The sequence below is a fragment of the Syngnathus scovelli genome, chromosome 10 (genome assembly GCF_024217435.2).
Source record: "Syngnathus scovelli strain Florida chromosome 10, RoL_Ssco_1.2, whole genome shotgun sequence".
Taxonomy (NCBI): domain Eukaryota; kingdom Metazoa; phylum Chordata; class Actinopteri; order Syngnathiformes; family Syngnathidae; genus Syngnathus; species Syngnathus scovelli.
This window is the reverse complement of record NC_090856.1, coordinates 5590831-5604607: the sequence shown is the minus strand read 5'-3', so window position 1 is coordinate 5604607 and position 13777 is coordinate 5590831. Positions and strand designations below refer to the sequence as shown.

Here is a 13777-nt window from a genome sequence, read left to right as displayed (position 1 = left end):
CAAGACACTCTATTTTGGCAGATAATTACAATTAAAGTATTTGAACTCATACAGTTGCACAAAAATACGATCGAGACATCACTAGTACATTGCAAACTAAGCCTAAAAAAATTTAAAATGTAAGAGAAGCAAATATGACGTATGTGGCACATACTGTATATACACACAAAAATGTAGGTTCACCAAAATAACCTTAAAACATTCTCAATAACAAATAATAATAAATGCACTAAAAATGTAGGAACCCACATTATAAAAAGGCATGAACGTGCTATTTTGCTGCACAACATTTATTGAGGCGATTTTTGAGGCAATCTCTAGTGTGAAACCAAAGTGATAAGAACAGATTGCATCGCCATGGTAACACAATTATCTCACCACATAACGTGGGAGGAACGCATCATGTATGATCCCCATTTAGATACATGTAATTATTCACACTCCTGCAGGAGGCGACACTTCTCTTTTTGTACTTTGCCCAAACACTTTTGGGTGCAACAATCCCATCAAGCTGTTTCCAAAAGCTTTCCACAAATAACAGAATCATCCAATGTCACCTTTGAGGCCATGGTAACAAAATAACGCCAAATTCCAATTGACTTTGAGCACACATCATGTCATGAAGTCACTGTGGCCACTTAAGGCGAGTCCATTAGTTACCTAGCAACAGCAAGAGCGCTCATGTTGTGTTATTAGTGACAACAAAGTCGGACATCGGGAGTCCGAGCCATGTTTGTGCAGCCTCTTTATTGCTTCATCACATTGTGTAAGAGTATTAGGATGCCCGGGCGAGTGGAATGGAGCGTGATTCCTTTCGACCCAAGACACACACACATGCACACACATTTTGCTCATTAATTATTTCTCAAAAGGAATGATTAATGCCCTAGCTCGACCCAGTGCCATGAAATGACAGCGAGTGAATGGTAAATACAGAACATGAGGCAGCATATTCGGGCTCAAGAAAAAGAAAAAAGTTCTGAATTTATTCTTGCAAATTTGGATATATTCTAGGTATTTTTAAGTTACACAGCCTCACATCATTATGTAAAAAAAACACACAAAGCTAGTTTAAGTCCACTCAAGAAAAAAGCCGACCAACTAAAATAAAGCATTGAGCCATGTTCCATTCCTTGTGTCTTTTTTTTTTTTTTTTTTTTAAATCCAAAACATCTGGATTAGTACAATGAATTGCCAAACATTTGTGCTGTGAGATTTATATAAAACTGAAAGCAGACAATGAAAATGGACATTCCAAAGCAATCCGTCCCAAGTGGAGAGAAGTCAGTCGTCATTCCAGACCAAAAAAGGGATTTCATTATTCTGGGTATCAACAGGATTGACACCAAAATTATGGCAAGCACGTCAATTATGTGAAAAAGTACACAGACTAGAGCTCAAAACGTGGAAAAAATGAGATAAATGGTTTTAAAACAAAATATTGTGGAATATTGAATAGAAGAGGGTTACAAAATATTCCAGAATAATCCATCCATCCATCCATCCATATTTGTGCTTGAGCATTTTGGTCGTGTATATATAAATCCCTGCCAGTGTTTACCATTTCAAATGATCACTCATAGAACATTCCTAGAAAATCACAATGCCCCATCACTGTTGAGCTATTTTTAGAAAACTCCCTGGTGCGTGCAAGCACAACATCGGTGACTCCTGGTCTTCAAAGAAAGCGAACATACAAGTTTTCAAAAACTCCACACAGGGTTTGAACCCAGAACCTCAGAAGTGTGAGCCAAAAATGCTCTCCGCTACTCCAAGGTTATTCAAAGTTGTGAAATATTCTTGGGAATGCAGGGTACTTGGCAGGAAACAAATTACAATTTAATAACTCCAAAGGGTCATATATGTATTACTAACAGTCCAAACTCTAATAGTTCTAAATTCCTTGCCTCAACTTCCCATGAGAAGTTTCTGGAAATTTACCAGGGCATCGACTTAATGAAAAGAATCAAACTATTACATGGGACTGTTTGTACCATGAAAAGTGTGTTTCATCGCCATGGTAACAAAAGCATTGCGCTCAAACGCACTTTTCAAAGCAGTTTTTTTTTTTTTTTTTTTTGTTATTTTAGGTGTTGCTTTCTAACCACACCCAGATTTTCAGCGGCCATAATTATCAATTACTAAGCGCAGTCTAAATTGAGTTTATTATGATGGTTGTCATCTGCAGTGAAAAATGAGTGAGCACCCACATTACAAATGCCCACAACCAAAATAATAAAATGTATTAATTACAGTAAATGTCAGGTAAAAAATATTGATAATAACCTACTGGTTTCATTCAGAATCAAAATGGTGTCTTGTTTGTACCGAAAACACATCTCTCCTCTTCAATGCTACAAAGACACGCATTTTTTTTTATGAGTGTGTGTGGAATAAAAAATGTCTTCCTCTTGTCCAGTGACTTAATGGAATGAAGGGACTCAAAACAGTTAGCATGGAGAACAAGTCATTCGTGTGGTCATTTTTGGTCTTGGGTGGTCGCGGGAAAACCTCAGTGCTACTTTCGGACGTGTGGGCCAGTCATTGAATTTTTCACAGCGTCTTCCAGGGACTTCCTGGTGACCAGGAGCCGCACTACATCCTCTTTTTTCTTCGTTAGTCTTTTGCGGGCCTGGTCGTGAGTTACCATGGTCATGTCCCAGCCGTTTACCTGCAAACACAAAGAAAGTTGAGTTGCTTCAAGTCATGTTTGTGTCTGTACAACGGTGGAGGGGGAGCGTTCACATAGCGCCCTCTAGCGGAAGTTTCAAGCACCTGCATAATTTTGTCTCCCATCATTAGGCCGGCGGTGTCTGCTGGTCCGTTTGGTGTTATTCTGGTCACATAAATGCCCTGATAGAAAGAAAAAAAAAACCTGATTGATTAATAAAGTGAGATTCTAAAGTAGAGCAAAAATCTTTTATCCATTTATTCAGCCACTATAAAAGCTTTTCAAGAGTACAGGACATTTTTAAAGTAATATTCTACCATATTACAGGTTAAACACTTAATATGGAACCATACAATAAATAATAATGTAATAAGAACAATACAGCTCATGCTTCTCACTTTTTACGGTCACACAAGTGTACAAAGAAGTTAACCACACTAACTGTGACTTTGAAAGCATGTGACTTACTGCTTGGAATGAAAATCTCTTTACTTCACACAACTTCTGGTGTGTGATGTTCTTCCCATGTTCTGAGACTGCTCACTTCTTATGGACAAGCCAAATAAAATGGCAAAATGCTCAGCCGACGTTTGCACGGAGGCCTTCGTTGTGCGCCGAAAAAGATCTTGCGTGGTGCGATGTCTCAGATCGTGGAAACTTTTCGCATATTGACTAACATGAGGCTAATAGGAAAGTAGTAGCGGTTGTCTCGACTGAGAGGTGAAGTCTTATGTCAGGCTTGAGCTACGTTTAGCCCGGGTTGTTAGCGGAAGTTATGGAGAGGTTTTGCACATATAGTAAAGACAAAAAAAAAAAACATTTGATATTCACGCTCACATGGACAATTTAATTTAAAGTCTTGTAGCGATTAAGCTAACATGTATACCTGTAGTCAAACCACAAGGAAGCGAACTACACTCAGATCCAAACCCAGAACTTCACTGAGACGTAGACATGATAACCACTAGTCCAACAAGATGCCTCGACAAATATTTCAAGGTAATAATAAAAGTTGTGTGCAATATGAAGCAACAAAACCTCGACTGCGTTGTGACCGTTTTATATGCAAACTATGCAAGATAACAAACCTTGTGTCAACTTGGCGGCCATCTTATGACATAATCTTTGTAAGTCACCTGAGGCCTTCGGTATGTGCTCAGGCATGTTGGTGATCACGTCTCACCACGTATGTTTGTTTCAACGGGTGGGACAACTTAATGATAACAACTTTAAGGAGAACTTTTTCTTCCATCTGATGAGATGATAATCCTCCATCATGGTTCTTTGGCACCAAGGTGCCACTGCACATGATTGTGAATTGCAGTTCCAGGCAGTTAATAATTAAATTTCCTTCACTTTCGGAACACTAAAGCGCACTTACTTTGTCGCTTTTGTCCTCTGAGAAGGGGTTCTGGCCCGGATCCTGGTCGATCCCCCCTCCAATGCTGAAACCCAGGATGAGATTTTCTCCCTGTCGCAACTTCTGGATCTCAATCCTTTGCTGTTTTGCAGAAGAACAGAACCGAAATTATGAGGTGGTTTCAAACGACAGGTGCTCAAGTATGCCACAGCACAAATGATTGATCGGGGAGGCGGGATCCCTTTTTTTGGAATAGAACCAGCGTGTGTGTGTGTCAGTGGTAGTGATGGTGAAAAACAGCTGCCAGATAGATGACTGGCGTCTCTCATCAACACAAAGACTTCTTGTGTGTGGGCGCAGGGTAAGCCGACATTCCGTCAGCAGCGCAGCTGATACAATGAAAGAAGCCTGGAGTGCTGCCTGGAAGTCATTGAGTCAGTCAATGAGGTGTCGCGAGTCACTTTCAAGACCCTCAAATAAAAAGTCAGCCAAAAAGAGAAACCATTGACCATTTTAGATCAGTTGTTTTTATTAAATATATACTTCATAGCTTTTAGTTTGCTTATTTAATAAAGCATATTTTGTGTATCATTATTTTGCTCTGCATATGTTGTAAAATTTTTATGTTTGTTAACTTGGTTCACACTTAGCCATAAAATAACTTTGCATCACCATTGAGCATAATGACGTCACTGACGGGTCAATTTAAAAAAATGTAATTTAGAGGATCAATAAATTCGGAGAATGGAAGGAATAGATAAAGCAATGGAATTGGGAGTGCATAAAAGGCTATTTATCTAGCCAGACATAAATTTGTCAGTTGTACAACGATTTCATTGGCATGGACAAGGTTCAAACGGTGTACTTGGCAAGGTAAGTGATTTTACGATAAGACGTAAACGAGATAATTCCAACAGCAAGTGAAGGCATCGCACTTCAACGGAAGCTTTAAAACACGTCATCGACGGTGACGCCCATCGGTCTATCAACAACCATTTGACAAATATAAAGCTACATTTCCACATTTTAAATGCTTCATTGAATAATTCAATTGTTATTGCATTAAATTAAATCACTATACCAACGTTTTGCGTGAGCTGCTGCGTTGATGCTTTCAAGTGCCCAACAGACATGTCACCTTCCGCTAGCTAGAGGATAACTCTGCTAAAAATGTGTGACGAAATACGAAGTTGTTGATTCTTATATGCGTCAACTACCAGCAATGGACAATTAAATATTTACTCGTATTGAGCTTCAAGAAAGAATGTGAACAATGGAGTTACGTTGAGCGTCCCACTAGTCCCACTCCCAAACTTCAACTCACCACAACAGCAGTCAGCGGCTGTCCGGGGATAAAAGACATTTTGTCGCTAGTAGGACCTTGAAAAATAGTAACTTGAACAACAACTCAAACGTAAAGTTGTATAGGGAGAAAAATAAATCCAAAGTGGGTCAACTTCCTTGATTGCTACTACATGAGTTACAGCAGGGATGATCCCTTGCTGGAAAAAAAAATGGGCGCGGCCTTAAAAAAAAAATCTAACTAGCCCGGTGCATTATGGGTAATGTAGTTGTGATAGCCTATCCAATATGATCTTGAACATTACTTCAACCATTTCCATCCTTGAATGGTCTGTTTTACTTAAATTTTATTGAAGGTACGATTTATTTATCTAAATAAATTTATTCATTAGGACTCTAGCTTCCACTTATATGGCAACCAATCCAGGATGTCATCTACCTTTTGTCCAAAGTCATCTTGGAGCTCCAGAAAAGTAGTTCTCAAATTTTGTACACCAAATAACACTTAAAAATATACTCAAGTCATCAAGTATCCTAATTGTGATCAATATTAATCTTCAGTTAATCATCAAAAACAACACAATTTTAATGAAAAACGTACATTTAATATCATTGTGGGTCAGTGTAACGTGCACAATTTACACTTATATTGAAGGTGGGAAAAAATCAAAATCATGTTTATTCACATCATGTACACTTTAAATAAAAGTGTTCAAATGCTTAACAATGGAAAGTTCTTAAAGATTACATGCAAATACGTATAACTGTACAAAAGCAGTGATTCTTTGCCACACCACTAGAGGGAGCACACATATGATATTCATAATACACTGAGAATTGCTGGTATGGAAAATGGATGCATAGATGGATTGTGCATTCACATTAGTAGGGTTCTTGCTGAGAAACAATCCCATTGGTGCGTTTTTTCCTTCACGCTTCTTTTGCTTGGTAACCAGGAGCAAAAGGAGGAGGTGGCGAATACTCCTGGGGTAGGCTTTCGCCTTCATCGTTGTAAGCGGAGAGTGCGGCGTCAAACAACTGCTCCCAGGTCATGTCTTGCAGCTCCTCAGTCTTGAAAGATGCATTCCTCTTTGGGGTCGTCTCATCCTGGTGTTCAACTGTGGGAGCGGGGGCCTTCTCTGTGTTGGGAGGTGTGGGCAAATTCTCTGAAGGAGTCTTGAGAGGTTTGTTGTCAGTGATATATCGCTTCCTGGTCTTTGGGATGGGCTTTAGATTAGGGAGTGAAAAAGGATAAATTTAATTATTTGAAGAATAACAGAAAGGCAATTTATCGTCAAATGATTCTTACCACGATCGGTTGTGTTTGGCTGAGATTATCATCGTTCTTTTGATCATCTTGATGTCCTTTTGATACTTTGAAACACTTGCTGGACTGCACAGGATTGTTCCCGCTGTGTTTGTTTTCTGAATTTGGGATCTGGGTTAAAGCAGAGGTATAAATGAACATGCAGAATTGGCAAAAGAAAAAATTTAGCTCGGAAAGGACAAATATCAGCAACAGCCAAATAGAATATTGGAAGTCACCTGTGCACAAGAGAAAGTCAGCAATTCGTTGTGGGCCGCGATGGGGACCTTTCGGTGAAAGTCCACGAGGTGTTGCAAACTGGGGTGATCCCGTTTCTCACCCACAATGGCGCAAGTGCCGTCCTGCTTGGCTTCAATCATGAAATGTTTGAACCGGCCCTCAGCACTGAGGTGGGGGGAAAAAACACAAAAGAGTGAGACTGAACTAGAAAAACAAACTCATGCAATTAGCAATATATATATATTTTTTGGAACATTTTTTCTTGGGATAACTCACCGATATGAGAGCGTGTAGCCAACTCGGCTCTCGCTGATTCTGATGAGGAAGGAGCCTGGAGGCTTGGGTGTCAGAAGTTCTTCCGCAGCCCTGCACACAAAAACGAGATTTTTTAGGATTAAATTTGATCTTTGTCAGAGGCTTTAAAAACTAAACAAAGGTCCTGACCTGCCTTGTCATTGTAACATTACAAGTTTTTCTCAGAAAATGTCAAGTTCTTAATTCCCACGGCATGTAGCAGTGCACATAATAGTTTGCTACGTTCAATTGATAAATTCAAAACAGGCCAAGTAGTTTTCTTTATCAGGAATTTAGAATAACAAAATATGACAAATTCTCATTGTGTTTGGAATTTCAAAATAAAAAGTATGATACTAAGCATTTTAACACTTTTTATACATGTTTTTGTCAAAAAATAAAGTTTTGTTATTCAACATTTTAAATTTTTTTCTCAATTTTTCTTAATGTATTTGTTCTGTGAGTTAATATTTTATATAATGGATATTACTTGATCTTATGGATATTATAAGAGATCTAATATATGCCTTAATTTCTTAATTGTGTTATATGCTAAACATTCTTCATATTTTTGACTTTTAAAATATTTTACAGTGGTAAAAGATTTTTTCCCTCATATCTATTCTAAGAGTGACCTAGCCTTAGATGTAAGCAATCTGGCCATTCCAGTTTCTGTTACTGTGACTCGGTGACTTACTTCCTGCTAATTCTCCAGTAGAACCATTCTGGGACAACTCCATTTTGGATCCAAGTGGATTGGGAAGCCACAAACCAGGTATTACTCTGAGGTTGGGGCGATGGACTCAATGTGGTCATTATAGAAAAAGTTCAAACTTGATGTGTCTGTGGAGAGATCGGAGAGAAATTAACAATCTTTACTTTTGGACATGACGACTGACAAAAGTTATTTTCACAACTTAAATCCACAATTGTACTGTCCAGTAACACAAAATATAGCAACATACCACACGAGAGGTATTAAAACCATAGAGACCACATTATAATTCAATTTATTTTCATTTCACAAATTACACACAAAATTTAATTTGAGATAAATTTGAGATATTTAGACACCTGTCCTGTCATAAGAAAGCAACTTACCTTCACAGGTAAACCCTTTGTGTGGGAAATGTCAGATGAGCTGTGGACACCGGAACAAACCTGAACAAACCTGTCCTGGGGTGGGCGGGGCACAAATGCATCATGCGGAAAAACACGGTCATATCAAGATCGTCGCGGTTGTTTGACGAGGAGAAAAACAATCTGTCAGTTTTGTCAACAATAGGGATAGTGTGAAAATATATGACAGGTGTCATTTAACTGTTTATGACCTACCAAAGATATCAAATAAAGTTTGGATTTTATGTTTTTTCTTGTTTTACAACCTAAATTAAATTACTCAATTACTGTTAAATTGTATGAATTTACTTTAGCTGTCACTTCTCTTATTTTTGTCGCATTATCTTGGTTGCACAGCTTTTAATGTGGATATAAATTTTTTGTTGTTGTTCTATATAATCAGCAGTGATGATCCATATTAGTAATCGGTATTTCAAAATATATATTTTTTTCCAGTTTAAACTAGTCAACATTTGCATACTGTTACACTTTTTTTTTGTCCTTTTGGTGGCTTCTATAATTATGACTTTTGTTTGTGTCCAAAAAACACGATGAAAGGTCAAAGTTTTCTGGGTGTTGTAATTTAGTCTTGTATGAGTGTGAATGAATTGTATACTTAAAAAGTGGGTGTATTTGCAGGTGCTGCTGTTGACGTGACTGATTGCATGTAGTTTTGGCATGCCAGGAGAACTTGTTTCGATGCTTTATGCTGTTGCTCATGCTGACTAACACTGTTATGAAATTTCCCTATTATTATTGTCTCCATTGAAAGCCCAAATGCACGTGCAGGAAATGTTTTTCCCCCCAGAATGGTTTTTGTTGGGAGTATTTTTAACATAGTGGCACCAGCCAAATTTGGATCAAAAAAAATTAAAATACCTGGTGTGAGAGATGTAACCGCACTGAAAACTAAATTGTTTTTCAAAGGACCGAAGGAACCTGTTCATCTCAAAAGACCTGTTAGGAGAGGATGGGAGGAAATGCTTCAAATGATAACCGCAGTCAAATTTGAAAGTATTAAGTGACTTATAAAACACAAAATATTTGAATATTATACTGTCACAAAGTGTAGAATAAACAGTAGCTTAATTGGTTTTCCATAAATTTAACATGTAAAGATTATCAAGATGTGATATCACTGATGATAAATGTATTAACTTGCACTAAGTACAAATATTGTACTGTGGCCTAATTAAATTAAATGTATTACTTGGCATATACAAACACAAGTATGTTTATCCAAGTTTCATTTTCTTTCAATCCATCCTCGGTGCTGCTTTGCTGTTATTTGTACTCATTTGCTAATATGCAAAAATTACTGCCATGACAATTCATGTTCTTGTTGAGAGACAAAGTGAGGTTCGGATCAAAGGCCTTGTCATTATTTTCCTATAAGAACACACCTCGGAAATGATTACAGTAGCAAACTACTCAATTTGGGCGGAGGCATTCATTTCCAGTGACCGTCAACGCGAACATGTGAAACAAAGGCGAGCATGATGCGACGGGCGCACCAAGAGTTCCAAACTGCAATGGAAACACACTGAATGTTTTCAATCCCATCTTTTAATAAATCATCCAAAGTACACTTTATCTACAGAAGATGTGTAGACCAATCAGATTTATGAAACTACAGTACAATCGTAGATCTTATTTACAATTTCTGAATTATGTCAGGACTTCCTCACACAATGAAATGTAAATTCAGGTTGGGGGAATTTTTTTTTTTTTTTTATAACAGCCCAAATTGAATCTTTTTTTTTTTTTTTTTAATAATCACGCAAACTTGAGATTTAAATCCACAGGTAGAGAATCAGAGAGGTCGTTTTGAATCAACTATTTTCTATATTTTCACATACGATATGAATTTGGAGTGACAGCAAGACAATAAAATAGCAAATATACTCTGCACATTTCTCAAATAAAGCTCTTTTGAGGTTCGTATGCACCCGGAATGCATAGTTCAGATGGCTGTGCTAAGACATAACGAGCGTAGGACTAAATCAAATGTCCACATAGCTGGAAACATTTGAAATTCACTAACAGGGAAAAGCGCACGCGTGTCTTCACACATTGGCCATCTTCATTTTTTTCCTAAAACGCATTTCAGTGCTCGGGTGTGCTTGTGCATGAATAGTTTCGCTTTCAGCTAAGACTTGCAACAAATACAGTCAACAAACGTGAAGAAACAACAGATCCAATAATGATATTTTTGTCTTTTGTACATAAGAACAGAGAAGGAGGGGAAAAGTGCATGATGAATAAGAACATAAAAGGGCACTTTGTCATTTTGGTGCTCTGTTCTGTTTTTTTTTTGTTTGTTTTTTTGTTTTTTTCCGCTCCATAAATACTGCTACAGCTCAGCCCTCATCCAAGGCCCTCAAAACAGTCGTGTACGTGATTCCCCACTGGAAACTAGACACTGGAAGAAGTAGAAATGCATTTAAAAAAAAGATTTTAAATTGTTGCGTCTTTGTGCTGCTATAACACGGTTTCCTTTGGGGGGGGGGGGGGGGTGTTACTGCATACATCAGAGCGTCAGCCATCTTTGTGCCTTGAATATAAACATTGTCAGTGAGTCAAGCCCGACTAGCCTCAAATGACAACACACTGCGCACCCAAGTGTTCACAAAAAGAAAGGTCTCAGCTTGGTGGGGGTAAATATAAGGCCCAGTGTTTACGTGACGAGTAATATGTTTCATAAGGTGGTGGTGTGGGTGGGAGCTAATCGTGGAACCTTGACTTTAACGGCTAATTGAATCTAAATGTGAAGTTGTGAACAGAGACGCAGCATTTACATGGTGCCGTCTCTGAATGTGGGGAATGATGAATGCCCAGTCGGCTTCCAAAAGAGCAAAAATCATTTAAAAAAAAAAAAAAAAAAAAAAAAAAAAAAAGGGGTCAACTAGTACTTTGGCCTGGGTCGGGATATTCAAAAAAAGCTTAAAAAATGGTGGCGGTGGTGGTGATGGTGGGGTGTTATTTAAAAGTCAATAAAATCTATGGAGGTAGCACTGGTACAAGACATATTGGCGTCAGCACGCATGTAACAGGCCACCGTTGTTCAATTCACAGGAGTCACGGGAAGACTGGTTGCTATAAAGCCACGCTGGGTGGTGAAGACAGCCGAGCGAAAAAAAAGGAAGACAGGTTACGAGTACGTTTGAAAGGAGAGATCCGGCTCTGTCCAGTTCTGTCCAGCGGAGGGGAAGGACAAAAGTTAAGGCGATCGATGGTGGATGCCGACGGAGGTTCACAGCAGCGAGCAGCGGAAGAAGCTGCTCTTCTTGGGCTGCTCTGTGATCTTCATTGCTTGGTTGCTGCCTTGGGGGTTGTTGCCCTCCTGAAAAACATCACCAACAAGGAAGGCTCAGCAAATTTTCGGATTCTAATTATTAATCCTACGATGAGGCTGATGTCTGCTCACCAGCTTCTTATCCATTTTTGCTTTGATATCTCGGGCGAGGGATAAGAAGGCCTGCACATGAACGTTGAGATGTTATTCAAAGCACCGGGCTGGGGTTAACGTTAGCAATTGTGAAGCGTGAACGTACGTTCTCCACGTTGATGTTGGCCTTTGCGCTGGTCTCCATGAATTTGATGCCGTACTCCAAAGCCAGCTACAAAGAAATACAGGAAGACAAAATCTGATCTCATGAGACTTTTTGACACGTATTGTCAAATTTGCTGGAAATTCACCGATTCAGAGTTTCTGTGCTCAGGTCAAGCAATAAAAGTATATTATTATGATACTAATTTATTGAGCATCTTTGTCATCAACATAACACAAACCTTCTCTCCCTTTTCTTTCGACACCTGTCGCTTGTCATTGACGTCACATTTGTTGCCGAGGACCATCCTCTCGACGTCTGCAGAGGCATGCTGGTGACACAAGAGTCACATTGTGAATTGTGTATTAAAAAAATAAATAAATAATACACAGACACGCATATGGGAGTCTTCAGTTTATGAAAGAGTTCATGTTGCATGTAAATAATGTGGGATATAAAAATTTATGTTTCTAACATTTACCTCCTCGATGTTTCGTATCCAGTTCTTAATGTTGTCAAAGGACTTCTCGTTGGTGATGTCGTATACTAGCATGATGCCCTGCAGAATTCATACAAGATCAAATGTAAGCGAATAACATTCAGTGCAAAAGTAGGAAAATTAAGAGTAGTTTTCAGCAGCACCTAAAAAAAAGGTTAAAAAAAATCTCATCAATACGTGTTACGATGAGGTTATCGACGACTTTCTCCACATTAGTGTCGACTTTAATTAAACTGAATGATGAGCATCCTACCATGGCTCCTCTGTAATAAGCTGTTGTGATGGTCCTGAATCTCTCCTGGCCTGCTGTATCCCTGCATGGAAACAATTATAAGAAATTCATTCTTTCACTGTGGACATTATCAAAAATTAAATTATTACAGATTATACGTTTTGACAACTGAGAAAGGCGCACCTGTACGTGCATCATCAGTGGCTATGTTAATACATGAGCAATGAAAAGTTAAAGCGTAACACACCACCAAGAGTGAAAAGAAATGACACTCCGGATGCTGAATGGCTGAGCTTGCACTCTCAGCATGTGATTGACAGTGTGTGACAGATCTTACCATATCTGTAGCTTGATCTTCTTCCCGTCTAGTTCTATTGTTCTGATCTTGAAGTCAATACCTAAAAAATGTACAGTTTGATCACAAAGAGGTCAGATAAGTGTAAATATAGCGAATTCTATGGATGGTTTACGTAGAACTTCCGCTCTGTATGGTTTCGCACTCGGATGGTAGTGAGAAAAATGATACAGCTATCTGAGCTAGCTGTTAGCTTTAGCCATTCGGCAGGAAATTGTTTTGTGGAAAATACTTAATGTCACGTTGGTTGGAGAGAGCAATACGCAAACATTACGTTAAAGGAGCTTTTTAAGTTCGAGTTCACGTTGAGGGGGAGAAAAAGTCCCTTGAGCGAGCTGCTTCCTGGCTTCAAAAAGTTAGCAAATTAGCATTGACGGGATGGGCAGCTCCTCGGACCACTTTGTCGGCCACATTCACAGTTGGACACGTACTCACCTATGGTGGAGATGAACGTCGAGTTGAAGGCGTCCTCTGAGAACCTAAACAGCACGCACGTCTTCCCCACCCCGGAGTCGCCGATTAAAAGTAGTTTGAACAAGTAGTCGTAAGTCTTCGCCATGTTATTAACTAGAGCTTTACCGCTACGGATATCCCGCCTGTTTTGACGTCATCAGGTGTTTGCAGCCTGCCTATTGGTCCGATCAACTGTCTGTTATTGGTGCCCTCGTGGCTCCGGAAATCCGGGTTGGGTGTGTGCTTGCCCCAAATTGCAGAGGTGCAAAGTAAAAATATGATTTTAGGCATTTCACGACATTTAAAAATGGATTCACATACTTTTTACTCATGTTGTCAAAATAACCTCGTTTCTTTAATTCAAGTGCTGCAGAGTCAAATATAAATACTTATTT

General features: G+C 38.9%; 3 protein-coding genes across 3 annotated transcripts; all 3 read right to left on the bottom strand.

Annotated features, from left to right (window-relative positions):
* Positions 1–2146: 2146 nt before the first annotated feature.
* tax1bp3 (Tax1 (human T-cell leukemia virus type I) binding protein 3) lies at positions 2147–5563 on the bottom strand. The gene is made up of 4 exons (XM_049728451.2): positions 5356–5563; positions 4053–4172; positions 2776–2853; positions 2147–2671 (listed from the first exon to the last, which is right to left on the bottom strand). Exons 1-4 carry the CDS (start codon positions 5392–5394, stop codon positions 2519–2521), a joined length of 390 nt encoding a protein of 129 aa, XP_049584408.1. The 5' UTR covers positions 5395–5563; the 3' UTR covers positions 2147–2518.
* A 353-nt stretch (positions 5564–5916) lies between these two features.
* Positions 5917–8425, bottom strand: hsh2d (hematopoietic SH2 domain containing). The gene is made up of 6 exons (XM_049728420.1): positions 8275–8425; positions 7871–8016; positions 7156–7245; positions 6879–7044; positions 6643–6771; positions 5917–6560 (listed from the first exon to the last, which is right to left on the bottom strand). Exons 2-6 carry the CDS (start codon positions 7987–7989, stop codon positions 6264–6266), a joined length of 801 nt encoding a protein of 266 aa, XP_049584377.1. The 5' UTR covers positions 7990–8016; positions 8275–8425; the 3' UTR covers positions 5917–6263.
* Positions 8426–9840: 1415 nt separating this feature from the next.
* LOC125973858 (ras-related protein Rab-8A) lies at positions 9841–13545 on the bottom strand. The gene is made up of 8 exons (XM_049728436.1): positions 13365–13545; positions 12912–12972; positions 12596–12656; positions 12325–12402; positions 12085–12174; positions 11847–11912; positions 11720–11770; positions 9841–11635 (listed from the first exon to the last, which is right to left on the bottom strand). Exons 1-8 carry the CDS (start codon positions 13486–13488, stop codon positions 11546–11548), a joined length of 621 nt encoding a protein of 206 aa, XP_049584393.1. The 5' UTR covers positions 13489–13545; the 3' UTR covers positions 9841–11545.
* Between the last annotated feature and the right edge of the window lie 232 nt (positions 13546–13777).